Genomic DNA, 27,922 nt, shown 5'->3' on the forward strand with positions numbered 1-27,922 from the left:
ATTTATTGAGTAGCCAAGCAATTTCCTTTATGGATTTGTAGTGCCAATAGTTACTAACCAAGTATATTGTAGGAATGAGCATGCAAAAACTTCTTTAACAACTAATTGTAAAAATCCTATGACAACTCTATGCTCTGTTTCAGTATAAAAGAAAATCATCAATTATTTGCAAAACTTTAAGTTATACTGCACGAAATAGCTTAAGAAAATATTCCAACACCCTAAATTTGATTTACTTACATATTATGTTATTACATGTTGAAAAGCTAGGGTACACAAATTTGGAAAAAACAACATAACTGCTTGTTACTCTCCACTGAAGAAGTGTTAAGAGTGGCAGCTTAGCCTCTTAAAGATAACTACTGCAGTGTTGGGTTAGCCCAATCCTTTGCCCTTACTGACTGACTGACTTTCTAATAAATTTGTATGGATTTCTATTCATCCATGATAAGCAGATGACTATATTGTCTGTCCAGTGATAAACTGGCTGCTGCTTAACACTAACACACAATGCACTACTGTACACTACTGCTTTTATATCTGCTGCATCGTACAGTGAATAATGGTACGTATATAATAATATACTTGAAAAATTTCTTTTACAAAAATAGAGGAAATTATCTCAGTTATTAATTCAGTTATCTTAATGGTCCTGTTATCTAATACTATTTACAACACGAACATATAATTTCTCTCAAGTTGAAAGTACAGACACTATGTAGATTAATACGCTTAGTCCTCGGGGATTCTGCTAATCTGCCTTGATTGAATTTGCTCGAGTGTGATTTATTGCACAATACCTGTACACAACTCAATATTTACTCTGTGAAGTCTACTTGCAATTATGAAATTTTGGTCTGCACAAACTAGATGTTTTCTCAGGGTTTTCCGTTTTATATTATGTGAAATTGAAAGAGGCACACAACATTAACATGGCCTTGTATGACTTGCTGTTTACCTATATAGTCAATGTTTGTATACAAAGATCCAGTAATAATGTGGCAAATATATACAGTAGTTCCCCCCCCCATACCCCGTATCTGCACATGATACATTCTAAGATCTACTGTGGATGCCTGAAACTGCAATTAGTAGCCAGCCCTATACATGTACATAAGACGTTTTCCGTTTACATAAATACAGCTGGAGGCTGGTGTTGGGAGGTGAAGGATACTGGGTGTTGGAGGGGTGCATGGATGGAGGCTGAAACCAATGAGGTGGTGTGACAGTGATCATGTGGATGGCAGTGTCGGTGGCCCAGTGTGGATGATGGGTGACTGAGCGGGTGAGTGTATAGTTGGTGTGGGCAGTAATTAGGGTGGTTGGTGGCTACATGACAAGGAGTGTAGATGGCATGTTAGGGTGTGTGGGCCGTGAAAACATGGGTAAGGTGTTGGCATGGGACTACGAGGACTAGAAGCTATATGAAAGTGGTGAGTGAAAGCATGAGCAAGGTGTGGAGCCATGTGGGCTTGAAACTATGGGGAAGTGGCGTGAATGAAAGGTGTGCTTATCAGTGACTTGGTGTGGGTGGTGATTGGTTGATGGGTGACTGGGTGGGCTATTGTGCAGCTGGTGGTAATGCTCATGGTAGGTAACTAAGTGATTAAGTATGTAGATAGTAAGTTAGGGTGAAAGGTCAGGAAAGGTGTGTGGGTGAGGTCATACATAGGAAGAATGTGGCAGTGAGGGAATGGTGCATGTGACCAGGAAGAGGAGGGGAATTGTATGGGTGGATTGTTGATTGGCATGGTGTGAGTGAAGGCATGTGGCTGAGGAGGGGTTGTAAGAGTGGAGGTTGCCGGTTGGAATGGTGTGTGTGAAGGCGTGTGTCCCTGGGGAAATTATAGGGGTAGGAAGTATGGGTGGAAGAAGCAGGAATGAGTTTAAGACATGGTATGGGTAAAGGCATGTGACTGTGGGAGATTTATAGGGGCAGGTGGTATTGGTGGGGGTTGTTGTTGGATGTACAGCAAGGGTGTGTTCACAGGGGAGGGGGAGGGGGGCTGAAAGAGCAGTTGGTGTGGGTGGTGTGAAGGTGAGGTAGCACTGGATGGGTATCAATGTAGCACAAGGTATGGTATTTGGTATTAGATAAGTATGGAGCCCTGAGCCTCACTGCCGCCTCAGATCTCCCTTGTGTGGGATAAGCTCCTCTCACTTTCTAACAATGTCAAATAGTGATTTTAAGATTTTCTTTTCAACAAATTGGCTGTATCCCACCAAGGCACGGCGGCCTAAAAAGAAAAACAAAAGTTTCTCTTTTCAAATTCAGTAATGTATACAGAAGAAGGGGTCACTAGCCTCTTGCTCCCTGCATTTTAGTTGCCTCTTATGACATCCATGGTTTACAGAGGAAAAATTCTTTTCCGCTTCCCTGTGGAGAATTTTTTTTTTTTTTTAAACAAGTCGGTCATCTCCCACCAAGGCAAGCTGACCCAAAAGGAAAGAAAATCCCCAAAAAGAAAATACTTTCATCTTCATTCAACACTTTCACCTCACTCATACATAATCATTGTCTTTGCAAAGGCACCCAGATACGACAGTTTAGAAGCATATATAAAATTACATAACATATCCCTCCAAACTGCCAATATCCCAAATCCCTCCTTTGAAGTGCAGGCACTGTGCTTCCCATTTCCAGTACTCAAGTCCAGCTATATAAAAATAACCAGTTTCCCTGAATCCCTTCACTAAATATTACCCTGCTCACACTCCAACAGCTCGTCAGGTCCCAAAAAACCATTCGTCTCCATTCACTCCTGTCTAACACGCTCACACATGCTTGCTGGAAGTCCAAGCCCCTCGCCCACAAAACTTCCTTTACCCCCTCCCTCCAACCTTTTCGAGGACGACTCCTACCCTGCCTTCCCTTCCCTACGGATTTATACACTCTCCATGTCAAGTAAAAGGACACAAGTGCAACTATTGTGACATTTTATTATGGAGAGCGAAATGTTACCACAATAAAATGCCACATTAGCTGCACTTGTGTCCTTTTACTTTACGTACTGTCGGTAATTCTACCAACATTATTGCTCTCCATGTCATTCTACTTTGATCCATTCTCTCTAAATGACCAAATCACCTCAACAACCCCTCCTCAGCCCTCTGACTAATACTTTTATTAACTCCACACCTCCTTCTAATTTCCACACTCCAAATTCTATGCATAATATTTACACCACACATTGCCCTTAGACAGGACATCTCCACTGCCTCCAACCACCTCCTCGCTGCAGCATATACAACAAATGCTTCACACCCATTTAAGAGTGTTGGTACCACTATATTTTCATACATTCCCTTCTTTGCCTCCATAGATAACATTTTTTGTCTTCACATATACCTCAAAGCACCGCTCACCCTTTTTCCTTCATCAATTCTATGGTTAACCTCTTCTTTCATAAACCCATCCGCTGACAAGTCAACTCCCAAATATCTGAAAACATTCACTTCTTCCATACTCCCTCTCTCCAATGTGATATCCAATTTTTCTTTATCTAAATCATTTGATACCCTCATCACCTTACTCTTATTAATGTTCACTTTCAACTTTCTACCTTTACACACACTCCCAAACTCGTCCACTAACCTTCGCAACTTTCCTTTAGAATCTCCTATAAGCACATTATCATCAGCAAAAAGTAACTGTGTCAACTACCATTTTGTATTTGATTCCCCATAATTTAATCCCATCCCTCTCCCCAACACCCTAGCATTTACTTCTTTTACAACCCCATCTATGAATATATTAAACAACGATGGTGACATTACACATCCCTGTCTAAGACCTACTGTTACCGGGAAGTAATCTCCCTCTCTTCTACATACCCTAACCTGAGCCTCACTATTCTCATAAAAACTATTTACAGCATTTACTAACTTACTACCTATTTCATATACAGTGGACCCCCGCATAACGATTACCTCTGAATGCAACCAATTATGTAAGTGTATTTATGTAAGTGCATTTGTACGTTTAAGTTTGGGGGTCTGAAATGGACTAATCTACTTCACAATATTCCTTATGGGAATAAATTCGGTCAGTACTGGCACCTGAACATACTTATGGAGTGAAAAAATATCGTTAACCGGGGTCCACTGCACTTGCAACATCTGCTTCCCTATCCACTCTATCATATGCCTTTTCTAAATCCATAAATGCAATGAAAACTTCCCTACCTTTATCTAAATACTGTTCCCATATATGCTTCAATGTAAACACTTGATCTATACATCCCCTACTCACTCTAAAACCTCCTTGCTCATCCGCAATCCTACTTGCTGTCTTACCTCTAATTTTTTCAATAATAACCCTACCATACACTTCCTGGTATACTCAGTAAACTTATTCCCCTATAATTTTTACAATCTTTTTTGTCCCCCTTCCCTTTATATAAAGGAACTATACATACTCTCTGCCAATCCCTAGGTACTTTCCCCTCTTTCATACATTTATTAAACAAAAATACCTATCACTCCAACACTATATCCCCCCCCCTATATTTAACATTTCTGTCATGATCCTGTCAGTTCCAGCTGCTTTACCTCCTTTCATTCTACGTAATGCCTCACGTACCTCCCCCACACTCACATCCTGCTCTTCTTCATTTCTATAAGATGTTATACCTCCCTGGCCAGTGAATGAAATTACCACCTCCCTTTCTTCATTGACATTTAAAAGTTCCTCAAAATATTCCCACCATCTACCCAATACCTTTCTTGACAGTGCCTCTCCCACTCACTATCATCTGCTCTCCTTTTGCACTCTCTCACCACTCTCTTCACCTTTCTTTTACTCTCCATATACTCTGCTCTTCTTATAACACTTCTACTTTGTAAAAACCTCTCATAAGCTACCATTTTCTCTTTAATCATACCCTTTACTTCATCATTCCACCAATCACTCCTCTTTCCTCCTGCACCCACCCTTCTACAGCCACAAACTTCTGCCCCACATTCTAATACTGCATTTTTAAAACTATTCCAACTCTCTTCAACCTCTCCCCCCCCACTACTCATACTTGCACTAACCCACCTTTCTGCCAATAGTTGCTTATATCTCACCCGAACTTCCTCCTCCCTTAGTTTATACACTTTTACCTCTCTCTTACTTGCTGTTGCCATTTTCCTTCGGTCCCATCTACCTCTTACTCTAACTGTAGCTACAACTAAATAATGATCTGATATATCAGTTGCCCCTTTATAAACATGTACATCCTGAAGTCTAGCCATCAACCTTTTATCCACCAATACATAGTCTAACAAACTACTTTCATTACGTGCTATACTTATTTATCCTCCTTTTCATAAAATATGTATTACTTATTACCAAACCTCTTTCTACACATAGCTCAATTAAAGGCTTCCCATTTTCATTTACCCCTGGCACCCCAAGTTTACCTACTATTCCTTCCACAACATTTTTACCCACTTTAGCACTGAAATCCCCAACCACAAGTACTCTCACACTTAGTTCAAAACTCCCCATGCATTTACTCAATATTTCCCAAAATCTCAATCTCTCTCTCTCTCTCTCTTCTACACTGCTCTCTTCTCCAGGTGCATAAATGCTTACTATAACACCCTTTTCACATCCAACCCTTATTTTACTCGACATAATCTTTGAATACCTTTATATTCCCTCTTTTCCTGCCATAGCTTATCTTTCAACATAATTGCTACTCTTCCTTTAGCTCTAACTCTATTTGAAACCCCTGACCTAATCCCATTTATTTCTCCCTACTGAAACTCCCACCACCTTCATCTTTGTTTCACTTAAAGCCAAGACATCCAGCTTCTTATTCATAACATAAACAATCATCTTTTTCTTATCATTCACACAACATCCATGCACATTCAAACATCCCACTTTGACATTTTTCTTTTTCTTTTTAGTAGGCTATACAGGAAAAGGGGTTACTAGCCCATTGTTCCTGGCATTTTATGCTTTTACAACACGCATAGCTTACAAAGGAAAGATTCCTATTCCACTTCCCCATGGATATAAAAGGAAAAGCAATAAGAACAAGACTAATTAAGATAAAATCCAAGAAAACTCACATATGTGTATATACATAAATGTGCACATGTATGTGTAGTGTGACCTAAGTGTAAGTAGAAGTAGCAAGATGTACCTGAAATCTTGCATGTGTATGATACAGAAAAAAAAGCCAGCAATCCTACCATCATGTAAAGCAATTACAGGCTTTTGTTTTACACTCACTTGACAGGACAGTAGTACCTCCCCGTGGAGATAAGGGAAATAAAGAAGAAGAACTAATAAACAAATAGAAGAAATCCCAGATGGGTATGTACACGTATATAACTGTGTGTGTGTACATGCATATGTAGGGTGACCTAAATATAAGTAGAAGTAGTAAGACATACATGTACTTGTTATCTTGCATGTTTTTGAGACAGAATAAAGATACCAGCAATCCTACCATCATGTAAAACAATTACAGGTTTCCATTTCACACTCACATGGCAGGACGGTAGTACCTCCCTGGGTACCTTTACCTTTGATATACCTTTGAAGAATTTCGAGAGTATATCTACTCTCTGAGCCCGGCCATGGGCCAGGCTCGTCTGGTGCTTGCCTGGTCAACCAGGCTGTTGCTGCTGGAGGCCCACTGCCCCACATATTCATCACAGCCTGGTTGATCTGGCACCTGGTGAAGATACTTGTCTAGTTTCCTCTTGAAGGCTTCAACACTTGTTCCAGCAGTGTTTCTGATATCTTCTGGTAAGATGTTGAGAAGTCTGGGACCCCGGATGTTGATACAGTGTTCTCTTATTGTCCCCTCACTGGGTTTATTTTACACTTCCTCCCATATCTCTCACTCCAGTATGTTGTTATGGCAGTGTGCAAATTTGGGACCAAGCCCTCGAGTACCTTCCAGGTATATATTATCATGTACCTCTCTCTCCTCCGCTCCAATGAGTACATTACCTACATTTTAATATATTAAGTACATGTAATAATAATAATCCTAGGTAGTAGGTTGGTAGACAGCAACCGCCCAGGGAGGTACTACCGTCCTGCCAAGTGAGTGTAAAACGAAAGCCTGTAATCGTTTTACATGATGGTAGGATTGCTGGTGTCCTTTTTTCTGTCTCATAAACATGTAAGATTTCAGGTATGTCTTGCTACTTCTACTTACACTTAGGTCACACTACACATACATGTACAAGCATATATATACACACCCCTTTGAGTTTTCTTCTATTTTCTTTCTAGTTCTTGTTCTTGTTTATTTCCTCTTACCTCCATGGAGAAGTGGAACAGAATTCTTCCTCCATAAGCCATGCGTGTTGTAAGAGGCGACTAAAATGCTGGGAGCAAGGGGCTAGTAATCTCTTCTCCTGTATATATTACTAAATGTGAAAAGAGAAACTTTTGTTTTTCCTTTTGGGCCACCCTGCCTCGGTGGGATACGGCTGGTGTGTTGAAAGAAAGAAAGAAAAGGAAAAACTTTAGTTTCTCCTTTTGGGCCACCCCACCTCAGTGGGATACGGCCGGTGTGTTGAAAGAAAGAATAATAATAATAATTATACAGTATTATTCATTATAATTATACATGTATTATTATTATTTTCTTTAGAAACATAGTACAGAGATGAGATTTACACCAAAATGTTGCCAGATTGTTGAACTATTTTTGGTAAGCTTAACTCATTTTTTGAATATTTCGAAGATTTTCGTACTCGCTTGTCCGAGCACAGCTACCTCCCACTTAATTAAAAAAAGATCTTAGCCTATTGTGGGTACTCACCGGCTTCTCTGTTCTTCACTGTTCCTGTGATGTTATGATGATGTGACAATAATATAATGCCTACGATGATGAGATGAAGCGAGGTGATAGTGCAGGTGATGTGATATTGTGTTAGTCTACTGATGAGTGAGGAATGGATGCAAAGAGGAGTAGAATTGGTGGAAAATTGATGTTTTATAATGGAAAGAGACTGAGGAAGGAAGGAGTACTATCTATCCCAAGATGTTTCGTATCCATGAATAACATTTTATTGTTTTTCTCAAAAGTAAGTCATTCTTTTATTAGCAAAATTTTCTTCATTATTTAAAAACAGTTATGATTTTTACACACATTATTCAGGAATCATGGTTTTTACAATCCCATGAAGAGAATTTGTAATTGCCTTTACCATTTATGTTTTATTTATATAAAAAAATATAAAATTAAGAATTTTCGGAGATACAATATAATGATGGGAGCAAGGGGGCTAGTAACCCCTTCTCCTGTATACATTACTAAAGTTAAAAAGAGAACCTTATGTTATTTTTTTTGGGTCACCACTGCCTCGATGGGATATGGTAGGTTTGTTGAAAGAAGAAAAAATATACTAAGATTTTATATTTTTTTTTTATTAACACATCAGCCGTTTCCCACCAAGGCAGGATGGCCCAAAAAAGAAAAACTTTCATCATCATTCACCCCATCACTGTCTTGCCAGAGGCATGCTTACACTACAGTTATAAAACTGCAACATTAACACCCCTCCTTCAGTGTCGGCACTGTACTTCCCATCTCCAGGAATCGAGTCCAGTCTGCCGGTTTCCCTGAATCCCTTCATAAACATTTCCTTGCTTACACTCCAACAGCATGTCAAGTCCTAAAAACCATTCGTCTCCATTCGCTCCTATCTTACACAATCACACACACTTGCTGGAAGTCCAAGCCCCCTCACACACAAAACCTCCTTTACCCCCTCCCTCCAACCTTTCCTAAGCTGACCCCTATCCTCCCTTCCCTCCTCTACAGATTTATACACTCTCGAAGTCATCCTATTTCGTTCTACAGTATCTACATGTCCAAATCATCTCAATAACCCCTCCTCAGCCCTCTGGATAACAGTTTTGGTAATGCCACACTTTGGTTATCCTTTACTTTATTCATGTAAAGCCAACTATAACATTCTTCTCATTAACCCTTTGACTGTTTCGGTCGTGTATATACATCTTACGCGCCACCGTTTCTGACGTATTTATACGCGTAAATTCTAGCGGCTTCAAATCAAGCAGGAGAAAGCTGGTAGGCCCACATGTGAGAGAATGGGTCTGTGTGGTCAGTGTACATCACATAAAAAAAATCCTGCAGCACGCAGTGCGTAATGAGAAAAAAAAGCTGACCGTTTTTTTGGATTAAAATGCCAACTTTGAGGTGTATTTTCTTTTAGTATTTATCGTTGTATTCTCGTTTTCATGGTCTCAAGTGATAAAATGGAAAAACACATTACAGAAATAGAGATGATTTTGATTACTTTCACGATGAAAACGACCTTGAAATTGAGCTCAAAGTAGCAGAAATGTTTGATTTTTACCAATGTTCATGAGTTAGCAAATTACACCACATGTCCAATACACTTCAACCGGGGAGTCTAATACAGTGGACCCTCGACTAATGCTATTAATCCGTTCCTGAGAGCTCATCGTTAGTCAGAATAATCGTTAGTCAAGTTAATTTTCCCCATAAGAAATAATGGAAATCAAATTAATCCGTGCAAGACACCCAAAAGTATTGAAAAAAAAAAATTTTAACACATGAAATATTAATTTTAATACACACATACTGAAGAAGACATGCACAGTTACATGACACTTACCTTTATTGAAGATCTGGTGATGATTGATGGGATGGGAAGAGGGGAGTGTGTTGATGGTCTTAGAGTTTAGAAGGGGAATCCCCTTCCATTAGGACTTGAGGTGGCAAGTCCTTTTTTGGGGTTACTTCCCTTTTTCTTTTAATGCCACTAGGACCAGCTTGAGAGTCACTGGACCTCTGTCGCGCAACATATCTGCCCATAGAGGCCTGTACCTCCCGTTCCTTTATGACATTCCTAAAGTGTTTCACAACATTGTCAGTGTCACCATTAAACACTTGTTCAAGTTTCAGTCCTTCACTGTCTATGTACTCCTTGAATTCCTGCACATATTTTTCAGCTGCTTTTTGGTCCAAACTGGCAGCCTCACCATGCCTTATCACACTATGTATGCCACTACGATTCTTAAATCTCTCAAACCAACCTTTGCTGGCCTTAAATTCACTCACATCACCACTAGTTGCTGGCATTTTTCTAATTAAATCGTCATGCAACTTCCTAGCCTTTTCACATATGATCGCTTGAGAGATGCTATCTCCTGCTATCTGTTTTTCGTTTATCCATACCAATAACAGTCTCTCAACATCTTCTATCACTTGCGATCTCAGTTTCGAAAACATAGTTGCACCTTTGGCAAGAACAGCTTCCTTGATTGCCGTTTTCTTGGCCACAATAGTAGCGATGGTTGATTGGGGTTTTGTGTACAGCCTGGCCAGCTCGGAGACATGCACTCCACTTTCATACTTAGCAATGATCTCTTTCTTCATATCCATAGTAATTCTCACCCTTTTTGCTGTAGGGTTGGCACTAGAAGCTTTCTTGGGGCCCATGGTGACTTATTTTGCAGGTGCAATCACTAAAAAGGCTGTGATAATATGAAATGTTCCGATTGTATGCTTGGAAGCGACGGCGGTGGCTGGCTGGCTTGTAAACACTGGCCAGAAGTGGACGCGTCTCGGACGGAACGAATAGTGTTGGTCGAGTTTTTTAGCGCTAATCGAGGCAAAATTTTTGCGATAAAATGTATTGCTAGTCAGATTTATCGTTAATCGATGCCATCACTGGTCAAGGGTCCACTGTATTCTTTCACTAGTGCACTGATATTATTTATACCATTTTTACAATAATACAGTAGTCTGCATACCAGTAAATTTTGTATTTTTTTGAATGAATAAAAAATCAAAATAGAAAGCAATAGTAATATAAGAGGGGCCTAGAGATATGACTAATGAACAGAGGATACGTTATTTTAGTGCCAAGAATGTCTACATTGTTTATTCTGGACCCTATTTTGAAATTGGCATCTTTTTTAATTTGCATGAAATTGGCCAAATTGCCAATTTCTGACCACTTTATTGGGTAGTTCAAATCAGTAAATGGATGGTTTCTTGTACTCAACTGATAGAAAAAATGGAGTTATAAAGAAATAGCTATGAATTTGGTCAACTGGAACAATGGAATTGGCCAAAAACAGGGCTCAAAATCGGCAAAATTGCCAATGCGTATATGTCGCCGAGACCGCTAACTTCGCGGGAGCATAATTCCGTGAGCTTTCGACTAAATTTCATACTTTTGGTGTCATTACCATCGGGAAAAGATTCTCTATCATTTCATAAGAAAAAATAATTTTCTTTTTTTTTCCAAAAATTTATCAACATAGAATGACAGTTTCAGAAAGGGGCCTGTGACAGTCAAAGGGTTAACAACTTGGCACCAATTTTTGCCAAGGTGTTGCCATATCAAAATTTTTTCCTTCTTAATTTTGGGCAAACTTTACGAAACTTCTAGTATACACTTCAGACCACCTTCTTAACTTACAATAAATAACTGAAATTAGACTATTATTAAAATTTCCTAGTTGAATCCTGCCACCCCGCCCCTGTGGATAAATGAAACCGAGGAAACCAAACCTGTGGATACAGGCATTCCTACTGTACTAAAGAACGATGTCTATTTTTGTAAATATCATCGGTCATTTCCCAACAAGGTAGGGTGACCTACAGAAGGAAATGTATTTGTTATTACTCAGTCAGAAGCTGTCTTGCCAAAGTTTCAGGACATTACAATGCAAATGACCCTATGAACTGCAATATCCCTATCCATCCTTCAGTGATAGGACTGTACTTTCCTTCCAAAATTCTAGACTTTTATATAAAAAAGTATAATGATGATATAGAGAAACTAGGATAGCATTAAGGTTATTTAAATAAGCATCAGTTAATTTGTAACTCTATTACTGTATCTAAAGACAAGTGCAAAATATTAACCCAAGTTTCTCATGCAAAATGCACTTTCAGTGAATGACTCTCACCTCTCATACCAGGATGTGGCTGGCAAGGTTCTTCTAGGTTGGAATCACAACCAGAAGATCGTGAGGAGGTTGCCGAGTTGTTAGGGGACTGGGGTGCTTCTCCAGGAGTTCCGCCTGCTGCAGTTGCTCCGCTACACCAACCAACATCATCCTGGTGAAAAGTTAAGCTGTCATGAAATACAACAAATAAATTATGAAAAAATTAATAAAATTAAATTCTATTCTCAAAATGAGATTCTTACTCATTTCAGTTAGAATTTTACTCTCCATTCTATACTTGCATCATGCATTTAAATGTTCATATTCAAAATTTAAAAAAAATTAAAATAAAATTTCTTAACATGCAAATTTAACCCTTTCAGGGTCCATGCCGTAGATCTACGGCTTTACGTTGAGGTTCCAAACCTTAGATCTACGCCATGAGCTCAGCTCGCTCTGATAACCTGTGAGCGGTAAATTTTGGCCTAGATATGAGAGAATACATCTATGTGTTATGTGTGCACCACATAAAACAAATCCTGCAGCACACAGTGCATAATGAGAGAAAAAAAACTGAGACCGTAATTTTCGATTAAAACAGCAACTTTGCAGTGTTTTTTCGTATGTTTTTTATAGTTGTATTTGCAATTTCTTGGTCTGATTTGATAGAATGGAAGATATATTACAGAAAGAGAGATGATTTTGATTGGTTTTAGTACTGAAAATGGCTTGAAACTGAGCTCGAAGTAGCGAAAATTTTAAATTTCTACCCAAGTTCAAGAGTAAACAAATGACCTCACACGTCTAATACACGCCAGCTGGTGGGTCTAATATACATTCACAAATGTGCTGATATTATTTATACAATTATTACAATACTGCATGACAGTAAATCTTCTATTTTTTGGTTTGAATAAAAATTCATTATGTGAATTAAAAATCAAAATGGAATTCATTTGTAAAGCCTGAAAATGTAACTAATCAATAGAGGAAATGTTAGTTTAGTGCCAGGAATGCCTGCATTGTTTATTCTGGACCCTATTTTAAAATTGGAATATTTTGAACTTTGCACTAAATTGGCCAAATTACCAATTTCCAATCACTTTATTTTGTAGTTGAAGCAGTTGAGTTGGCAATTTCTTGTGCTCAGTCGATAGAATAGATGTAATACTAGTGAAATAGCTAAGAATTTGGCCGACTGGAATAAAGTAATTGCCCTAAAATGGGAGTCAAAGTCGGCAAAATAGCTGATGCGTACATATCACTGACACATCAAAATTCATGAGAGCATAATTTCGTCAATTTTCCATCAAATTTCATACTTTTTGTTTTATTACTTTATTACCTTCAGGAAAAGATTCTCTACCATTTCATAAGAAAAAATAACAAAATTATTTTTTGAAAATTCTTGGACACTGATGTGCACTTTGAAATTTGGCCTCTGGACCCTGAAAGGGTTAAGGCCAGTGTACCATGTTATGTTTTAATTGCATTCTTCCATTCAACATGTTGTCTTTCAGCATATTATTTCCCAGGTTGCTCTAGGCCCAATTTAACTCTTATGCATCACTTGGAATTACAACCTATGAGAATGGAATGATCATAGAGAAGTATAATTTAATAAATTATCATGCCTTTGTCATGGATAATTTACTGCATTATGAAAAAAAAAATCTGATACAGATAGTAATCAGCATACTAAACCCAGCACTCCAGCAAGAAGTGATACATGCATAAATGGGTGTGAAGGAAAGACAATGACATTATTAAGTCAATCACTGACTTCATAAAAATTGTACACCAAGTGAAATACTGCCACAATAAAAACTTGTTCTCCAACTGTATCTTTTCTCAACTCACTTTGCTGAATACCTGTGATATATTGTACTTGTGACGAGTTTCAAAAGCCTTAATACTCCTGCAGCCTTGCCTGTGGCCAAGCTTTTCTGGTTCTTGCTTGGTCAACCAGGTTGTTGCTGTTGGTGGCTAGCTTGCCCACATATTCATCACAGCCTGGTTGATCTAGCACTTAGCAAAGGGAATGATCAAGTTCCCTCTTAAAAACCTCTAGACTTGTTCCAGCAGTCTCTCTGATATCTGCTGGTAGTATGCTGAATGGTCTGGACTCAAGGATGTTAATACAGTGTTCTTGTATTGTGGCCAAGGCACTTCAGGTTTTCAGTGGGTTCATTGCACATGTCCTTCCACACCTCTCACTCTAGCACATTATGGTAGTATGCAGATTAGGGACTAGGCCCTCCAGTATCAATCAATCTCTCTCTCTCTCTCTCGCTCATACTGAGGAATTTCCAGTAGTCTAAATGCATTACTGGCTTTTTGGAGGGCCCAAGAGAGAAGATAGAAGAATGAAGAAGACGAACGACACCCCCGCCCAGGGGGCCACCGCCGGGTCACCATCTGGAGAAGACCCGGGCCGGAAGCACCGGCAAATCTTTAATGAATGAATGAATGAATGAACTGGCTCTTTGCAGGCAGTAAACAATCTCTACATCTGTTTCAGCTCTGATAACTCTCCTTCCTTGAATACAGTCCTCAACACATAACAGTAGTCTGGGCGAGAGAGTACAAGTGATTTGAACAGTCATTACAGGCAATATTTCTCATTTGAAAAGCTGTTCATCCCATCATTGTTCTAGCTATTGCAATATTTGCTTTATTGTGTTCTCTAGATGATAGGTCATCTGATATTATTACACCCAGGTTTTTCACTGTTTAGTCTCTCATTGTGTTTAGTGGTCCTGTGTCTTGTATACAATGTTCCTTTTGAGATCTTCATTTCTTATTTATCTGAATAGTTGAAATTTGTCACCAATAAACATTGTTATTTTCTACTTCCCACTGAAAAATTCTGCTTACATCTTCTTGCATTTTTTCCATGTCTTTCAATGATGATGACTCATGTTTATTTTTGTATTTCCCCAAAAATGATGATATAAAACTGTAGCTAGTGTTTTATCTATGTCTGCAATGAAAATGAAGAACAGTAAAGTGCTAGAACAGTGCCTTGGGGTACATAAATTTTTACTCCACTAAGGTTAGATTTTTGCTTTATTTTACTACTACTCTGCATTGTATCAGTTACAAAATTTAATTTTTTTTTTTTTTGGCTTACTCTTCTTCTTACTGTAACAGTATACAGTCGTACCTTGACTTACGAGTTTAATCCGTTAAGTGACCTAGCTCGTAACTCAATTTGCTCGTATATAAAATCAATTTTCCTCATTGAAATTAACTGAAATGCCATTAATCTTTTCCAGCAGAATTCCTACTCTTGGGAGGCAGGAGAAATTACTTCAAGATAATGCTAATACCAACTCTACAGCTTATTTATCTATCACAACTGTTCTAATATGACATAATAAACAATATTGTATACAGTGGACCCTCGGCAAACACCTGCACTGGCTAACGCCAAAATTGGTTAACGCCTCGCTTTGGCGTAAAAAAATTTTCTTGGTTAACACCTAAAAACTCGGTTAAGAGCTTACGTCCTGAACGTGTCCGCACAACGCCCTGAGCGGGCCCAACCACTCACTCTGTGTACCTGCAAGTGTGGCATTGTTTACAAAGCCAGTGAGGACGATTCCAAGCGTACATACGATATATTTTGGATTTTTCCATTGTTTTTAGTGTTTGTAACTGCTAAATAAGCCACCATGGGCCCCAAGAAAGCTTCTAGTACCAGCCCTATGGTAAAGAATGTGAGCAACACATATAATTTAAGAAAAAGTTTGTGGAAAAATATGAAAGCAGTGATGGCAGACGGTGGTAGTGGTTGTGATGGTGGTAGAGGGTGGTAGTGATGATGGTACAGGGTTGTAGTGGTGGTGGTAGAGGGTGGTAGTGATTGTGATGGTGGTAGAGTGGTAGTGGTTGTGATGGTGGTAGAGGGTAGTAGCAATTGTGATGGTGGTAGTGATGGTGGTAGAGGGTGGTAGTGATGGTGGTAGAGGGTGGTAGTGATGGTGGTAGAGGGTGGTAGTGATGGTGGTAGAGGGTGGTAGTGATGGTGGTAGAGGGTTGTAGAGGTGGTGGTAGAGGGTTGTAGAGGTGGTGGTAGAGGGTTGTAGTGGTGGTGGTAGAGGGTTGTAGTGGTGGTGGTAGAGGGTGGTAGTAATTGTGATGGTGGTAGAGGGTTGTAGTGGTGGTGGTAGAGGGTGGTAGTAATTGTGATGGTGGTAGAGGGTGGTAGTGATGGAGGTAGAAGGTGATAACAATTGTGATGGTGGTAGTGATTGTGATGGTGGTAGCAATTGTGATGACAGTAGAAGGTGGTAGTGGTTGTGATGGTGGTAGAGGGTGGTAGTGGTTGTGATGTTGGTTATTTTATTATTATCACACTGGCCGATTCCCACCAAGGCAGGGTGGCCCGAAAAAGAAAAACTTTCACCATCATTCACTCCATCACTGTCTTGCCAGAAGGGTGCTTTACACTACAGTTTTTAAACTGCAACATTAACACCCCTCCTTCAGAGTGCAGGCACTGTACTTCCCATCTCCAGGACTCAAGTCCGGCCTGCCGGTTTCCCTGAACCCCTTCATAAATGTTACTTTGCTCACACTCCAACAGCACGTTAAGTATTAAAAACCATTTGTCTCCATTCACTCCTATCAAACACGCTCACGCATGCCTACTGGAAGTCCAAGCCCCTCGCACACAAAACCTCCTTTACCCCCTCCCTCCAACCTTTCCTAGGCCGACCCCTACCCCGCCTTCCTTCCACTACAGACTGATACACTCTTGAAGTTATTCTGTTTCGTTCCATTCTCTCCACATGTCCGAACCACCTCAACAACCCTTCCTCAGCCCTCTGGACAACAGTTTTGGTAATCCCGCACCTCCTCCTAACTTCCAAACTACGAATTCTCTGCATTATATTCACACCACACATTGCTCTCAGACATGACATCTCCACTGCCTCCAGCCTTCTCCTCGCTGCAACATTCATCACCTATGCTTCACGCCCATATAAGAGTGTTGGAAAAACTATACTCTCATACATTCCCCTCTTTGCCTCCAAGGACAAAGTTCTTTGTCTCCACAGACTCCTAAGTGCACCACTCACCCTTTTCCCCTCATCAATTCTATGATTCACCTCATCTTTCATAGACCCATCCGCTGACATGTCAACTCCCAAATATCTGAATACATTCACCTCCTCCATACTCTCTCCCTCCAATCTGATATCCAATCTTTCATCACCTAATCTTTTTGTTATCCTCATAACCTTACTCTTTCCTGTATTCACTTTCAATTTTCTTCTTTTGCACTCCCTACCAAATTCATCCACCAATCTCTGCAACTTCTCTTCAGAATCTCCCAAGAGCGCAGTATCATCAGCAAAGAGCAACTGTGACAACTCCCACTTTATGTGTGATTCTTTATCTTTTAACTCCACGCCTCTTGCCAAGACCCTCGCATTTACTTCTCTTACAACCCCATCTATAAATATATTAAACAACCACGGTGACATCACACATCCTTGTCTAAGGCCTACTTTTACTGGGAAATAATTTCCCTCTTTCCTACATACTCTAACTTGAGCCTCACTATCCTTGTAAAAACTCTTCACTGCTTTCAGTAACCTACCTCCTACACCATACACCTGCAACATCTGCCACACTGCCCCCCTATCCACCCTGTCATACGCCTTTTCCAAATCCATAAATGCCACAAAGACCTCTTTAGCCTTATCTAAATACTGTTCACTTGGTATGGTATGATAAGGCATGGTGAGGCTGCCAGTTCTGTCAAAAATATGTGCAGGACATAAAGGCTGAAAAATTAAAACCCCAACAAGTGTTCAATTGTGACGAAACAGGCCTGTTTATTAAGAAAATGCCAAACAGGACCTACATTACTCAGGAGGAAAAGGCACTCCCAGGACACAAGCCAGAAAAGGACTTGTTACCTGAAGTCTTTATGGAAGAGGATTCCCCTTCCAAACAACAGAACACCTTCATCCTCTGCCCTCTTCCTGTCTCATCACTCATCAACAAGTCCACAATAAAGGTAAGTGTGATGTTGTTATTGTTTTATTCTTCATGTATCATTGTTTTCTGTGTAGGGAAATGTATATTTCATGTAAAAAAAATTATTTTGTTTAATACTTTTGGGTGTCTGGAACGGATTAATTGGATTTCCATTATTTCTTATGGGGAAAATTAATTTGGTTGAAGGCTAAATCGATTAAAAACTAGCTCTCTGGAACGGATTAAAATTGTTAACCGAGGGTCCACTGTGCTTGCAACATCTGCTATATTGCTCCTCTGTCCACTTTATCATATGCCTTTTTAAAACCCATAAATGCAATGAAAACTTCCCTACCTTTATCTAAATACTGTTCACATATTTGCTTCAATTTAAACACTTGATCTATACATCCCCTACCCACTCTAAAGCCTCCATGCTCATCCGCAATCCTACTCTCTGTCTTACCTCTAATTCTTTCAATAATAACCTTACCATACACTTTTTCTGGTATACTCAGTAAACTTATTCCCCTATAATTTTTACAATCTCTCTTGTCCCCCTTCCCTTTATATAAAGGAACTATACATGCTCTCTGCCAATCCCTAGGTACCTTCCCCTCTTTCATACATTTATTAAACAAAAATACCAACCACTCCAACACTATATCCCCCCCTGCTTTTAAAATTTCTGTCATGACCCCATCAGTTCCAGCTGCTTTACCCCCTTTCATTCTATGTAATGCCTCAAGCACCTCTCCCACACTCACATCCTGCTCTTCTTCACTCCTGTAAGATGTTATACCTCCCTGGCCAGTGAATGAAATTACCGCCTCCCTTTCTTCATCAACATTTAAAAGTTCCTAAAAATATTCCCACCATCTACCCAATACCTCCATCTCCCCATCTACTAACTCCCCTACTCTGTTTTTAACTGACAAATCCATTCGTTCCCTAGGCTTTCTTAACTTGTTTATCTCACTCCAAAACTTTTTCTTATTTTCATCAAAATTTCTTGACAGTGCTTCTCCCACTCTATCACTTGCTCTCCTTTTGCACTCTCTCACCACTCTCTTTACCTTTCTTTTACTCTCTATATACTCTGCTCTTCTTATAACACTTATGCTTTGTAAAAATCTCCCATAAGCTACCTTTACTTCATCATTCCACCAATCACTCCTCTTTCTTCCTGTATCCACCCTCCCATAGCCACAAACTTCTGCCCCACATTCTAATAATGCATTTTTAAAACTATTCCAACCCTCTTCAACCCCTCAACTACTCATACTTGCACCAGCCCACCTTTCTGCCAACAGCTGCTTATATCTCACCCTAACTTCCTCCTCCCTTAGTTTATACATTTTCACCTCTCTCTTACTTGCTGCTGCCATTTTCCTTTTGTCCCATCTACTTCTTACTCTAACTGTAGCTACAACTAAATAATAATCCGATATATCAGTTGCCCCACTATAAACATGTACATCCTGAAGCCTACCCATCAACCTTTTATCCACCAATACATAATCTAACAAACTACTTTCATTACATGCTATATCATACCTTGTATACTTATTTATCCTCTTTTTCATAAAATATGTATTACTTATTACCAAACCTCTTTCTACACATAGCTCAATTAAAGGCTCCCCATTTTCATTTACCCTTGGCACCCCAAATTTACCTACTACTCCCTCCACAAAATTTTTACCTACTTTAACATTGAAATCCCCAACCACAAGTACTCTCTCACTTGGTTCAAAACTCCCCACGCACTCACTCAACATTTCCCAAAATCTTTCTCTCTCCTCTACACTTCTCTCTTCTCCAGGTACCTAAACACTTACTATAACCCACGTTTCACATCCAACCCTTATTTTACTCCACATAATCCTTGAATTTATACATTTATATTCCCTCTTTTCCTGCCATAACTTATCCTTCAACATTATTGCTACCCCTTCTTTAGTTCTATTTGAAACCCCTGACATAATCCCATTTATTTCTCCCCACCAAAACTCTCCCACCCCCTTCAGCTTTGTTTTACTTAAAGCCAGGACATCCAGCTTCTTCTCATTCATAACATCCACAATCATCTCTTTCTTATCATTCGCACAACATCCATGCACATTCAAACATCCCACTTTGACGGCTTTCTTCTTTTTCTTTTAAGTAGGCTATACGGGAAAAAGGGTTACTAGCCTATTGTTCCTGGCATTTTAATTGACTTTTACAACATGCATGGCTTACGGAGGAAAGATTCTTATTACACTTCCCCATGGATATGAAAGGAAAAGCAATAAGAACAAGACTAATTAAGATAAAATCAAAGAAAACTCAAATGAGTGTGCATACATAAACATGTACATGTATGTGTAGTGTGACCTAAGTGTAAGTAGAAGTAGCAAGACATATCTGAAATCTTGCATGTTTATGAGACAGAAAAAAGAAACCAGCAATCCTACCATCATGTAAAACTATTGCAGTCTTTCGTTTTACACTCGCTTGGCAGGATGGTAGTACCTCCCTGGGTGGTTGCTGTCTACCAACCTACTAGATACTATTTTGAAATCGGAATATTTTAAAATTTGTAAGAAATTGGCCAAATTACCAATTTCTGATCACTTTACTGGTCAGTTGAAATAGTTGATTAGGCAGTTTCTTGTGCTCAGTCAATAAAATGGAAGGCATACTAGCAAAAAAAAGCTAATAATCTGGTTGACTAGAACAATGTAAGTGGCCTAAAATATAACTCAAAGTGAGCAAAATCACCAATGCGCAAATATTGCCGATACAGCAAAATTCACGATAGCGTAAATTTAGTCAATTTTCCATCAAATTCCGTACTTTTTGTGTTATTACCTTCAGAAAAAGATTCTCTACCATTTTATAAGAAAAAATAGCAAATTTTTTTTTTAAATTCTTGGACCCCATGGACAAGTTTCAGATCGGGAGTCTGGACCCTCAATGGGTTAAGTGCCTTAGCCACCTCAACCCTCAGAATTATGTTTTCAGTAACCCTACACCATTTTCTATAATAATATGATAAGCTTTATAAAGACAAGACCAAGAAGAATTACTTTGTTTTCAACAAACCCACCGAGGCAGGGTGGCCCAAAAAGAAAAACAAGTTTCTCTTTTCAAATTTAGTAATTTATACAGGAGAAAGGGTTACTAGCCCCTTGCTCCCGGCATTTTAGTCGCCTCTTACAACATGCTTGGCTTACGGAGGAAGAATTCTGTTCCACTTCCCCATGGAGATAAGAGGAAAGAAACAAGAACAAGAACTAGAAAGAAAATAGCAGAAAATCCAGAGAGGTGTGTATATATATGCTTGTACATGTATGTGTAGTGTGACCTAAGTGTAAGTAGAAGTAGCAAGACGTACCTGAAATCTTGCATGTTTATGAGACAGAAAAAAGGACACCAGCAATCCTACCATCATGTAAAACAATTACAGGCTTTCATTTTACACTCACTCGGCGGGACGGTAGTACCTCCCTGGGCGGTTGCTGTCTACCAACCTACTACCTAGGAAGAATTATATGAAAAATAAAAACAGAATGTGCCTTACTCGTCAAATAAATATGCGCACCAATGCTTGTATCAGTTGTATTTTAATGTTAATGAAAGTTAATGTGGATGATCAGCATCACAACAATTAGTCCATCCTTGACCATCATGTCACAAGTAAAAAAAAAGAAAAGGGAAGAAAACCAGAGGTCAAGCAAGTGCAAAAGGAGGTAACGAGACAGTCAAGGTTGGGTAAAGTTAAGCATGTTTTCAAGTTAAGAGTACTGATGATATAGTACACTGGGAAAGGCAAGCATCAACAGATATGAGAAAGGTGATTAGTTTTTCTCACTAAAAAAACAGAAAAAATAAAGTCAATGTAAATTAACAATTTCAAACAAACAATTAACAAGTGACAATCATTACAAAAAATGCAAGATACACAGTGCTCTGTAGACTAATTTCTTTACACAGTGAACAACTGAACTTACATAATGAAACACAAACCCTGTATGTATTTCTGTGTAAATGTATTTGCCTCAAAGAATGAATGTCATAAAATTTTAAAGATAAGATAAAGACATTTATTTTGACAAATTACATGGTTGTATAATAGTTGGGTGCACATGCCAAAAGCCCTTTGTATGCAGAGCATTTCGGGCAAACTTAGAGATTAACTTAAGATTAGTAAGGCAATAATACATAGTTCATATGGTCATGAGATGAGTTAGTGAGTACAGTAGAACTGCATATTCTATCAGGTAATGCTACATGGTTTTGACAAGTCTAGTAGAGACTTATTACACTACTGAATTAGTTAATAAAGATTACAATATTACAATTTAACAATTTAAAACAATTTACAATATGATGTATTACAGTTTAGTACTATTTAAAGCAATGAAATTTGCTATTACAATGGAATAATTTACATTGTGATATACTGTATTACAATCTACTACTATTGAAAACAATGAAAAAATGGACATCCTAATTTCAAAGTAGTAAGTGGTTGAGCATTCATCAGCACAATAGAAGTAGCTTTTGAGAAACTGGTAGCAATTAGGTTCGGTTTGTCTGGTGTCCCGGTGGCCTGGTGGCTAAAGCTCCCGCTTCACACACGGAGGGCCCGGGTTCGATTCCCGGCGGGTGGAAACATTTCGACACGTTTCCTTACACCTGTTGTCCTGTTCACCTAGCAGCAAATAGGTACCTGGGTGTTAGTCGACTGGTGTGGGTCGCATCCTGGGGGACAAGATTAAGGACCCCAATGGAAATAAGTTAGACAGTCCTCGATGACGCACTGACTTTCTTGGGTTATCCTGGGTGGCTAACCCTCCGGGGTTAAAAATCCGAACGAAATCTTATCTTATCTTAATTTTAGGCGATGAGGCGATTTCTTAGTAGGGCCTTCAACTGATTTGCAGACAGGGGTCCTTCAGTGTGTTCTGGCAATGAATTCCAGATCTTCGAGCCTTTTACGTGCATAGCATTTTTGCATTGGGAGAGATGAACACAAGGGATATCGAAGAGTGATCTGTGTCTCATATTAGTTATACGTATTTCATTTTTTAATTGTGCTGATCTTAATTTCTTCAATTTTGCTTGAGAAGTCAGTAATTTGTGTATTCAGACATAAGGCTAATTTTCTCTAGCAGGTGCACCTAACACAGTTAAAGGGAGCGGAATGTTAGCACTTTGCATTTTTCATTTGTCTACATGAGTCCTCTGTTGATGAATCTAGTTTATATATGTTGGACTTTAGATATTTTTGTCATATTTGCTAGCTTTAATATGTATTCCAAGTAGCCAAAATAATTAAGTGAATTTTTCATTTGTACCAGACTATTAAAGCTCTATTGCAAGACACTGATTACAAGATGAGGGTTACTAGTAATATACTCAACTGTCAAGTGATTTAACAAAATATTAAAAGATTCTCTTTAGAGACACTACCTTATAAGCACTCTACATTATTACTGCACTGGTATATATTTTCTACCGACTCAGGGTAATGTAATGAACAAAATGCAAATTATACACTTTTTATTCAAAACCTTAAAAACTTAAAATAAACAAAGAGACTAACCCAAGAAGCCAGAGAAGGGGAGCTCAACGTCCTATCCTGAAAGCGGAATTATATATTAAGCAGATAATTCCAGTAAGAACAGATTATGTTCACCATTTATGGTAACTCACCTTGGAAGAAAGTTTGGATGATTGTATAGAATATCATCATTATTTTTGACCATGTATTCAGCGAGTTTTAAACAAAATTTTGGTAGCCCTCTAAGGTATATCAGATCTTTGAAATGTGTTTGTACCTAAAATTAATGCTTGACTGAGTGAAACCAAGAACTGAGTAAACTTATGTTAAAGCCATTGAAGAAATATATGCAAGATGAGCAACTCCACATTAACATAATACTTTTAAGGCATAATAACTAAGAACAGGCACAGCAGCAATGAGTAGATTGATTGCATGTTGTCGAAGGTACAGTGGACCCCCGCATAGCGACTTTAATCCGTGCAAGAGGGCTGATTGTTATGCGAATGTTCGGTATGCGAATGAATTTTCCCCATAAGAAATAATGGAAATCAAATTAATCCGTGCAAGACACCCAAAAGTATGAAAAAAATTTTTTACCACATGAAATATACATTTTCCTACACACAAAGAGAAGGATACATGCACAATAGTAGAGTAGTACATGCACAGTATATATTGTGCATGTACTACTCTACTAAATGAAGAATAAATGACACTTACCTTTACTGAAGATGCAGCAATGACTGATGAGACACTGTGTCCTGGGAGTGCCTTTTCCTCCTGAGTACTGTAGGTCCTGTTTGGCATTTTCTTCCAGAACAGGCCTTATCACACTGTGTATGCCACTACGATTCTTAAATTTCTCAAACCAACCTTTGCTGGCTTTAAATTCACCAATATGAGCACTAGTTCCAGGCATTTTTTCCTGTTCACCTGGGTGTTAGTCGACTGGTGTGGGTTGCATCCTGGGAGACAAGATTAAGGACCCCAATGGAAATAAGTTAGACAGTCTTCGATGACACTGACTTTTTTGGGTTATCCTGGGTGGCAAATCCTCTGGGGTTAATTGTTTCTTGGTATTCTTAATAAGCCACACCAACAACGGTGCTACAGCAACAGCAGCAGCAGCAGCTGACGGTGGTACAACAGCAGCAGACGATGCTACAGCAGCAACAGACGATGCTACAGCAGCAGCAGACGATGCTACAGCAGCAGCAGACGATGCTACAGCAGCAGCAGACGATGCTACAGCAGCAGCAGACGATGCTACAGCAGCAGCAGATGATGCTACAGCAGCAGCAGACGATGCTACAGCAGCAGCAGACGGTACTACAGCAGCAGCTGACGGTGGTACAACAGCAGCAGCAGCTGACGGTGGTACAACAGCAGCAGCAGCTGACGGTGGTACAGCAGCATCAGCAGCTGTACCACCAATAGTAGCAATGGTTGAATGGGGTTTATTATACAACCTGGCCAGCTCGGAGACACGCACTCCACTTTCATACTTATCAATGATCTTTTTCTTCATCTCTATAGTAATTCTCACCCTTATTGCTGTAGGGTTGGCACTAGAAGCTTTCTTGGGGCCCATGGTCACTTATTTTCCAGAAAAAATCACCAAAAACACTGTAATAATACGAAATGTTCCGATTGTATGCTTGGATGTTACCGCGGAGGCTGGCTGGTAAACAATGCCACCGGCGGAACATGTGAGCGTGGCTCAGGCCGCACATTGGATGCGTCTCGGACGAAGAGCGGTGAGCGGGTTTTTGGGTGGTATGCGAGGCAAAATTTTTGCGAAAAAAGCGAGCGGTATGCGGATTGTACGGTATGCGATGCATGCGGTATGCGGGGGTCCACTGTATATATAAATGAAGAAATATCTAAGATATGTAATATTTTCGTAGAGCTTCATAATCCTGATTGCTTCATTTCTTACTTTATAAGAATTTTTTTTTATGGTATGCAATACAAGTACCAAATACCTAAAGATTTAAGTACAGCCTCTCCTCACTTAGCGACATACTCGTTTACTGACGACTCGGACTTACAACAGTCTCTCTGACCAGTATGCATACCTAAATAATGTATATTAGAGCTGATTTCCTCTATTCTGTTTATTACAGTATACAGTACAGTACTGTATAAATATTTAAAAATATACCAGAAATGTTATAAATGTGCAAAGGTGACATTAAAACAATATCAGAGATGGATGACATAAACCCATTGCCATTATAGTATGCTCCTCACTTAGCGACAAATTCGTTTACCAACGAAGTCTTCGGAACGGAACTCAATTGTTAAGTGAGGAGAGGCTGTACTGTAAATGCTTTGGTTACGTTATAATGAAAAATTACAAGGGATAAGAATTCCCTGTCATGAAGAATGCATGAATTAAGCACACTGATAGTAACAATATCAACACATTATCAGTTACAATTCAGCACAGAGTTAATTCAGAAAAGATGTTTAATTTCTCCTTTGTAAGGAATGTTCCAATAAAGTCTCTGCAAATGGAACAGGTAGAAGATTGAACATGTGTGTATATGAACACAAAAAGGCACATTACAGTTGCCGACAATAACTGATAATTACCATCTGTGAAATGAAAACCCACAGCATCAACCTAGAGCTGATGCTATGTGGATACATCAATTTGCCTAGAAGACAATTTCATTTTAACATAATTTGCATCAATATCAATAGTAATTTTGTCAATGATAAAAAAAAAAATGTCTGGTCAATGTTTCTCTTAATCCTGAACTCAGTTGGGTGTGGCATACAGTGTATATGTCTGGGTGGGTAAATACAGTATATGCTTGATAATTTTTTTGGAAATTAATACACAGACTGTATATACAACCTACAGCACAAGACTGTTAGAAATTTAGTAATTAAAAATAAAAGTGACTGAAGAGATTTGCTGTACTACAAAATGTTTGACATTTAGATACCATATTTCTATTTTCAAACTTTTATGTGCAAAACAAGATAAAACTAATGGGCGTTTCACTTGTAGGAGGCCCCGAGTTGGTACTCCTGAGTTATTGTTTACTACAGACATAATATACAAACAAGACAGTTGCAACTATGGGAGTGCCAGCTCAGGGCTGTATATTATTGTTATATCATTTAATCAAAATTTTAAAAACTTTAAAAAATGAAAAAATTGACTAACCCAAGCAGACAGAGAAGGAGAGCGCAACGTCCTGTCCTGAAAGTGGAATCATATTTTGTTAGGAAAAGTAGATACTACTGCAACAAGTGTGATCACAAGACTTTTTGATCAAAGTTAGTAAATATGAGAAAGCTCGCAAAATATAAAAAAAAAAAAAGATAAAGACATTAAGTAGTGGTCTTTGACAGGACTGTCCTTAACCTCTTTAGAGAACTGAGGTACAACCAAATTGAATTGCCAGTTTCAGGGCTTACCAGAATTATCCGCATAGAAAACAATAGTACAAAATCTGGTTATGTTACAAACATCTGCACACAGCACATACAAGGTTGTAAAAGTTTAAATGATTCCTAAGTAACCCATTTGTTAATGCTGATGTGTGTAACCTGTGGCACTGTAAGTTGGGGTTTCCATTACTGAGCTCCAAATCAAGTAAGAGATCTGGGATGTAGCAAATAAACCTCAACAAGATTAATGAATCTTAAGTGCCAAAGTTAGCACAACTGCTGTATACTGAACAATCAAGCATCGGTAATGTAACAATCAGTTTTCAAATGCTCAGTTATCCAGAATATTTTTATAAAAATTACTATAATTAGTTGATAAATTAGACCCATGTGCAACACTGTCCAAACGTAGATCTACGTTTACGCGGATAGTGCTCTGACCTTGATTTTCCCCATTTGAAAGCATGTAAAAAAAGTAGGTCTACGTTCGGAGCACTACGTGAGCGAACGTAGATCTATGTTTGGACAGTTTAGGGATTAATGAGGAAACGTTTTGCCACACAGTGGCTTCATCAGTCCATACAAAGGAGAATGGTGAAGAACAGGAGGAGTTTGAGGTAATTAGTCCCTCAGCCTTGAGTCGATGTGGTCAGTCCATCAATCTTGAATAGAATACAGTGTATGTGCGGAGAAGTAGCTTATATACCGTAGGCAGGAGAGGTGCAGCAATCGTAGGTGGTGTCACATTTGTCCAATGTAGAAGTAGGTCATGCCCAAGGGTTAGGCAAGAGTAGAATTCCCTGTATTAAGATCCCAAGAGGTTGCCGTGTCAGACAGGAATGTAGGTGAATGGTTCAGAGAACCGACAACATCTTGGGATCTTAATACAAGGAATTCTTCACTTGCCTAACCCTTGGGCATGACCTACTTCCACATTGGACAAATGTGACACCACTTACGACTGCTGCACCTCTCCTGCCTACGGTATATAAGCTACTTCTCCACACATATGCTGTATTCTATTCAAGATTGATAGACTGACCACATCG

At 39.0% G+C, this 27,922-nt stretch overlaps 1 protein-coding gene across 10 annotated transcripts in view; it reads right to left on the reverse strand.

Annotated features, from left to right (window-relative positions):
- The window catches only part of LOC128701228 (protein Smaug homolog 2), a 556,102-nt gene that overhangs the window by 38,886 nt on the left and 489,294 nt on the right, over positions 1–27,922 (reverse strand). For 9 of the 10 annotated variants that reach the window (XR_011392860.1, XM_053794848.2, XM_070091914.1 and 6 more), the window contains 3 exons: positions 26,647–26,682; positions 23,505–23,540; positions 11,936–12,086 (listed from right to left, as the gene is read on the reverse strand). Coding sequence is in view for 9 of the 10 variants with exons in the window: in XM_053794848.2 (XP_053650823.1) it covers positions 11,936–12,086; positions 23,505–23,540; positions 26,647–26,682 (223 nt within the window). In the remaining variant the exon portion in view is untranslated. The remainder of the gene's footprint in view (positions 1–11,935; positions 12,087–23,504; positions 23,541–26,646; positions 26,683–27,922) is intronic. The other variant, XM_070091915.1, reaches the window with a different exon arrangement.

This window comes from Cherax quadricarinatus, chromosome 37 (assembly GCF_038502225.1).
Source record: "Cherax quadricarinatus isolate ZL_2023a chromosome 37, ASM3850222v1, whole genome shotgun sequence".
Taxonomy (NCBI): domain Eukaryota; kingdom Metazoa; phylum Arthropoda; class Malacostraca; order Decapoda; family Parastacidae; genus Cherax; species Cherax quadricarinatus.